Source organism: Drosophila guanche, unplaced genomic scaffold (genome assembly GCF_900245975.1).
Source record: "Drosophila guanche unplaced genomic scaffold, DGUA_6, whole genome shotgun sequence".
NCBI lineage: Eukaryota > Metazoa > Arthropoda > Insecta > Diptera > Drosophilidae > Drosophila > Drosophila guanche.
The window spans coordinates 11,114,753-11,122,025 of record NW_022995743.1 but is presented as its reverse complement, the minus strand read 5'-3'; the positions used below and the strand labels follow the sequence as shown (position 1 = coordinate 11,122,025).

The window sequence follows — 7,273 nt, the reverse complement described above, 5'->3', positions numbered from 1 at the left end:
TATTTCGCCAGTCAGGAGGCACAATTACTTTGCTTTTGCCATATTTCATAGTGAGGAGGGGTCCGTCCTGCCCACGGGGATTACGCTTACGGTCCTGTATGCAAATGGAGCGCAATGTCATGGCAAGGACGGTCAAGGACGGCCTTTCGTGTCCGTCTCTCAAGAGTGGGCGTTGGTCCTGTCAGGTGTCAAGTGTAGCCAGCCGGGGCATACATTTTCTTTACAATGAAATGTGGTTTTGATTTTAGCTTTTTGCACTGCACTCAGAGGAATATATGAATTTGTGGAAATTAGAAATTAGATCCCTATCTAATGGCGGGTTTTTGAGTGGATTTTTCACAGGCAAATCGCGGGAGTGCCAGAATATACTGAGTGTAAAATATTGCCGGTTGACTGCCTCGTCGTGTAAGAGGCGGATTCTACACGTTGCTTACATGCCGGACAGTACCTCATAAAAGTGTGCTTCGTTTTACCAAGTCATGCCCCTTAGATATGCTACAAAGACTCGTAAATACTTACACAAATTAAATATATATTTTATGGTTACAATTCACTGTCATCAATAGAGTACAATCTGTCATTAAAGTGAAGTGAATTTAATTTGCTTTGCTGTGATTTGATTTTATGCACCGCAATTTGCCAAGTAATATGGAAAGGTTTTATGGCTCTCGCCAGTGCGGTGGTGTCGTTGGGCCCTAAATTAATTAAGAAAAGACATGATTTCTGGCTCAATGATAAGCGATAGATGGAAAATTTTCAGCAAACGTCACCTGCTGACGTTCATGAGAAGGTTGGATCCAGCCCGGATGGGCTGTTTGGTTGCTTGTATCAATTTCACAATTGATATTTGCATGCCATAAAATGTTTTTCAATTACTTTCAGCTGATTTGATTTAATGTTTTAATTGCTATTTGCTTTGGTTTGTGTCCCGGCTAAGCCATAGCTCAAGGGGTGAACTTCGCTTCCATCCAACCGTAGCTTAAGCTTTGACTCTCCTTTTATGATTAGCATGAAGTGCACTGCTAATGCCTGCTTGGAACGGGAGCGAGAGAGTCAGCCGCTGACTCTTTGCCCTCGCGATCAATGACGTCGTCGGCCACCGTTCCGTCGTCGTTGTCGTCGTCTCCATCGTTTCGTTTCGTTTCGTTTCGTTTTGTCTTTTCGGGGGGGCCTCGTTTGTTTTTGATTTTAATGCTGGCGCGCATTCATTTTCGTCGAGTCCAAGTGCGCGGATCGCCTCCAAGCGAACCGATTCCTTTTCCCAAATTGAAAGTAACTTGCATTTTGTTTTCATCGTCCAGTCAGTGTCAGCGTCTGTGAGTGACCTTTTGCTGTGGAGTGTCGAAGTGAAGCTGTTAGCGAGTGCAAAGGTGCCAAGTGCCAAACAAAAACAAAAACAAGGTAAACTTCTATTAGTTAATAGCACAGTGACCAGTCTCCACTGTAGTCCACGGCCAGCATGTGCTGTTATTTCAATTCCTTCGTTCTTATTTCGTTCATTTTTGCCACTCCGCTTAGAAGTTCCCCTTCCCCTTCCCCTTCCTCCATGCGTGTCCATCTCTACCTTTTATCTCTTTGCTCAGTTGGCCTTTCTTTGCCGTACCCAACCCCCTCCCCAAACGACTGACTGACTAAACATATGACAAGATCATCCACCGAATTGTGCAGCATGTGTCAATCGTAAAAGTATAGCTACATTTTATATAGAAATTTACTCTTGATCTTTGTGGATTGTGGGGAAATAAAAAGCGAAAGGAAAGTGGTGGCTGCCAAAATATAGAATTTTGCGACTTTGTGTTTTAGCATTGAGCTCAGCGTAGCGTGAAATGATTCGGTCGTGTAATCTATATAAGCTTTTAAGATTTCTATATACATTTTCTATTGTCTGATTTAATTACGAGCAGAGAGCAGCTACAGTACAGTACAGCCATGCCGTGCCATGTTATGGTAATGTTAAGGCTAATCGCCCGCGGGGGTTCTCTTCTCGGTGCGGCTATGACACCCGTGCTTGATGATTGATGGGCTGCTGGTTACAATTTTCTGCTTTGCTGCTCAGCAATTTGAAGCAAGTGAAATGATTTCATAAGTGGATCGACCCTTTAACCAAACCGCTGACCATTTGCGATCAGTCTGTGTGGGAGTTGTGGCAGCGTGTAGGAGTTTGCCGTTTAACATTAGCTTCGGTTTCGATGGCTGCATACCAATGCCAGTTAACTAAGTTTTATGGCTTTTTAAGTGACAAAGTTGCGACCAACAATTGCGAATGTCTATATCGGTGCATGCCATCAGCAGCAGACAGCCGACAGCCGACAATTGAGGCTGGGCCTCGAGAGACTGACAACCGAAGCGACTGGTCATATCTGATCGAGCCTGGAGCTAAAATACACTCTACAGGCAAACTTCTTTAGCCATTCCCCCGGCATACATATATTTGAATTATAAATTCCAAACAAGCCAAAGGCCTACTTGTACCATTTTTGACACCTGTGCCGAAGACATTGCGTCATCAGCCGTAAGATTTATGCCCCTCAGTTAGTATCTGCGGTGTTTTATCTCTTTAATTATTTGTTTTTCCCTTAACGACATTTGTATAATTTAATTGAATGGCGATCGACGCCACTCCATAAGGCACTTTCGAGTTCAGTTCCTGAGTTGGGGTTCAGTTCGAGTTTAGGTTCATGAACCTGGAGTACATCCCGAGAGTATATTCGTACACGTTTTGCATGCCACTGAAATGCCGTCAAAAGGCTGAAATGCGTCAAAATGCATTTTTGCTGGCCCATTCAATGGAGTGTGTGCAGCAATTTGTGTGAAATGTTGTGTGTGTGTGATTTGTTCTCGCCATTTGTGCTAATTTGTTGAGCAAACTTTTGCTTTATTGTTCCCGATATTTGCGCGAATTGGCACGGACTCGGACACTCGCCCCATTACCAATGCGCCACCGTGAATTCCATAATGCGATTGAAATAATCGCGTTGGCTGGAACAACACACAGAAAGTGGCGTGCAAACTTTAAGGCTTTAAGGTTTTAAATTTCCAATTATAGCCGCCGCCGCTTATCGTCTCGTCCATAAATTGCAATTCTATTATCACTTAAGCTGGCCGAAAACAAACGCTAAGCAAACTTTAATCAAGGCTGATTAATTGTGCATAGATTTCTAATTGCTTTCCAACATTTCTGCTGCACAACTCATCCCAATCCCACATGGGATTAACTAATTAACTTTAGAATAAATAATTTACTCCACAATGTACGATGATTAACAAGCAGCGATGACAAATGCCTAGCAATATTTTCAGTCAATGCAAACGACTGTGTGTGGGCTGTGGGCTGTGGGCTGTGGGCTGGTCCCAACCTTAAGTCAACAGCCAATTTGCTATCTGCTCATCCAGTTTCAATTAAAAAAGTATCATAGATTGGTGGTCTATCAGTGGCTGACGCAAGTAAAACAAGAATTCATTAAGATTGCATTAAAGAAAAGGCCTCCCAATAATGGGAATTAACATTGAAACGAACGCTGATTGATGGCAAACACAAATTACAAATACAATATAAATACATTTGTGTGTGTGTGTGTGTGTGGGGTGGGCATGGTCAACGAGTTTCAGCCCATTTTTGGGAGTGACTGACTGACAGAATTGTTCGTGACCGCAATGTGCCTTATAAGAGTGTCGAGCCGCAGAGCAAACAGAATCCCCAGTGATGCCAAGTCCCCCTCCAGCTCTCTCTCTCTCTCTCTCTCTCTCAAGTGTTGTTCACGTTTTGCTGTTGCTTAAATATTTACCTCAATTGAACGACTTGTGGCCGATAAGAGAGCCCCAATTAATCGCAGGTTTCCGCACATATTTATGGCAGACAAAATTGCAGGCGTCAATTCGTTTGGAACGGAAGCGCAGCCAACGAAACTGTCACCCAACAGCCCAACAATCCTAATTTCCACACTTAATCCATACACAGCCAGGGCCATATCCATTTCCGAATGCGGACTGTGGGGAATTAATTACGTGTAAAGCAAAGTGTCTGCTCTGTGTTGTTGCAGCTCGTCATTCCAAGTTGGAACGTTGCGTGCAGAAGATGGGAAAATTCGAGTACTCGCTGGGCCTCAATGAGCTCAAGTCAAAGGAGCTGCGTCTGTGGCAGGCCCTCATTGGCGAGTTCCTGGGCACACTCATACTGAATTTGTTTGCATGCGGCGCCTGCACACAGGTGGAGGATGGCACCTTCAAGGCGCTGGCCTTTGGCCTGGCCATCTTTGTGGCCATTACGGTGAGTGGCAGCTCATAGCTTTAGTTTGTTAATAATATTTGTTGCATTTCAGATTGTGGGTCACCTGAGTGGTGGACATGTGAATCCTGCCGTAACTGTGGGCATGCTCGTCGCCGGACGCATCAGTTTTCTGCGTGCCCTGTTCTACATTGTCTTCCAGTGTCTGGGCGCCATTGCGGGCACAGCAGCTGTGCGGGTGAGTAAAGGATTAAGCCATGAACTTTAAGCAAGCTCAAGAATGTTTTCCCAAGAGCAACCTAAACAGACGTTACATGTGGCCTGTAAAATCTGTAAATTTCATTCACAGACCCTCATCGACAGGGACTACTACAATGGCCTGGGGCACACGAGTCTCGCGGAGAACATCACCGAGCTGCAGGGCCTGGGCATTGAGTTCTTCCTGGGACTGCTGCTGGTGCTCACCGTGTTCGGGGCCTGCGATCCCCACAAGCCCGACTCCCGCTACACGGCGCCGCTGGCCATTGGCATGGCCGTGACCTTGGGCCACTTGGGCACCATTCGCTATACGGGCGCCAGCATGAATCCGGCACGCACCGTGGGCACAGCCTTTGCCACCGACAACTGGAGTGCCCACTGGGTGTACTGGGCTGGACCAGTGCTGGGGGGCGTGGCCGCGGCGCTGCTCTACACACAGGTGCTGGAGGCAAAGCCCCCACCGAAGACGGCAGAGGCGGCCGATAAGTATCGCACGCATGCCGATGAACGTGAGGTGAGAGTCAGATTGAAAGGCGCCCGGAGCGAAGAATACTTCTATTGACACACACACACACACACACACACACACACCCACTCATATACACATTGTAAATACGATTTGGCCATTGAAGTAGCCTAAGCTAATTGTCTCTTTGGTTTTGGTTTTGCCCTCTCCCCACAGTTGCGCAAGCTGGAGGGTACACGGGATTATGCTTAAGGACACACGCACAAAGGATCTTAAGCGCCGGCAGTGTATGCCGCCAGAGCCAAGGAGGAGGGTCCAATTACTCATTCAATTTCAATGTCTACTCTCATGTATTTCCGTGTTCCCGTGCCTGTCTATTTATGTATTTATTTATGCAAAATGTTCATTTTTTATGTAACTAATACTCGTAAGCAGTGCTGCAACATCAGCCACAAGAGCAGTAAATGTTCGCAATAAAATGGAAACAATTATTGGAATTTATCCAACCAAATTCATTTCATTCCCCATTCAAAACTTTTGCGCGCTCAAAAGCTTATGCTAAAAGCTTACCACTCGAACAGTTTCCAACACTGGGCGCGTGCGTCTGAAGCGTCATGCGCCAAAAGTGTCAAAAAAGGCGCCGAGGGGAGACATCGGAAAATCGGAAAATCGGAAAATCCGCACACCTCCGCAGTCGTCGTTGTCGCTGTCATTGCCGTTGCGTGTTGCCGTTGCCCTCGAAAAGAACCAACACAAAAAAAAAAGGAAAAACGTGAAAACGTGAAAACGTGCAAAATTAGCAAACAAAAAATCGTTGAATCAATTGAAATATTTCACAAATGAGTGCAGCCAACGATTCGTCAGTGTTTCGAGTGCATTTCAAAGAAATTTAAGGGAAAATCAGGCCCTGGAAAGGCAAGGCCCGAAAGTGTTTGTGCGCCAAATCAATACGAAATTCAATGTGAGGCTTGGCCCGCAAGAGCGAACAAATTGAAATCATAAATAAATGAAGGGAAAATCGAGCGAGCGCTTGCAAATTGGATTGGATTCCCCAAGCCGTCACTTCCACGTTGCTGCAGAATCGTTGCAAAACTTATTATGAAACGAGAACTAAGCGACAGCTGAGAAGGGGAAAACCAAAGTGGAAAGTGGCAAGTGGCAAGTGGCAAGTGGAGAGAGGGCGAGCGTGAGAGCTGTGCTGCAGCACGGTGTAAACATCATTCAAAAATCAATACTCAAGCGTGTCGCGGCACGGCCTATGTCCACCCAATAAAATGCCACACTAATTCAGTTAGGAGCCAAGGAAACCAGGCAAGTAATTAAAGGCCACAACTACCCGGAGTGGACCACATTGAAGCCAGAGAGTTCGAGAGGGAGAATCCCGCCAGTCCCCCTTTGAATGCCTGCATGTGAGCATCTATGCAATTAGCTCGTTACTCGGCCATTAATATGTGATAAATGGCCCCTGAAATGCGATCAGCGGCAGTGTAGGACACTTGTTGAACGGCAGCAAGGAGGCCACTGAACCGCGCACTCTGCTCTGACCCACTTACGGGCCTCGGGGCTGCAGTGGTTGAGAGCACTGAGGCAGCCACTGCTGTATGGGGTTGAGCGAGAGGCTTAGCTGCTACTGCAGTGGAGTCAATATTGGCGGCAAATTGTGCTAAATTTAGCTAGTGCCAAAGCGAAAACCCTAACCTGAAAAAAAAACAGAAACTATCAAAGAGGAGGACTTCTTTACCCATTGCTTGGGTAGATGGGTTTATGCATCTACAAATAAACAGACATCTAGGGAGCTAAGTTCAATGCCAGGGTATCTGTCCGTCAGTTCCCAGCCTCAGTTTTGTCACTCTTCTGCTCCAAGCAGTGGCACACACATAAATATAAATAGTTTTTTTAGTCTGCCGCTCATCTTGGTGCCACAGTTTTTCGTATACACTTTTGACGCTCTGCCAAAGTTCAATGCAAAAAATACCAACAACAACAACAACAGAGAATGCCACAATAAACTCAAACATTATGTGATAAATGATAAATGCATTCGGCATAGTGTGACATTCTTGGACATACAACAGTTTCGAGGGGCAGAGCTTGAATTTGGTTCCCCCTTTCACAGCACAGCACAGCACAGCACAGACACGACCCCAGACCCAATCGGTTGACCTAGAACACTTATTAGAGGTTATGTGGCCCTATTTATAGCTTGGTGTCTTTGATCCACTTCCATTCTATACTTGTGTGCCCACAATCTCTATATATATCCATATTTATATTGTCGCTTGGGTTGGGGAGCTTAAAATTTAGAACCGAAACATAATTCATCT

General features: G+C 45.7%; 1 protein-coding gene across 2 annotated transcripts; it reads left to right on the top strand.

The window, feature by feature from the left end:
- Nucleotides 1-1,195: 1,195 nt before the first annotated feature.
- On the top strand, nucleotides 1,196-5,460 carry LOC117592255 (aquaporin AQPcic). Of its 2 annotated transcripts, none has more exons than XM_034285894.1 (5): nucleotides 1,196-1,401; nucleotides 4,041-4,267; nucleotides 4,320-4,463; nucleotides 4,575-5,091; nucleotides 5,166-5,460. In XM_034285894.1, exons 2-4 carry the CDS (start codon nucleotides 4,076-4,078, stop codon nucleotides 5,043-5,045), a joined length of 807 nt encoding a protein of 268 aa, XP_034141785.1. In that variant the 5' UTR covers nucleotides 1,196-1,401; nucleotides 4,041-4,075; the 3' UTR covers nucleotides 5,046-5,091; nucleotides 5,166-5,460. The 2 variants fall into 2 exon arrangements, with proteins under 2 accessions (XP_034141785.1, XP_034141786.1); XM_034285895.1 differs by having other exon boundaries at nucleotides 1,198-1,401; nucleotides 4,575-4,997.
- The last annotated feature ends 1,813 nt before the right edge of the window (nucleotides 5,461-7,273 follow it).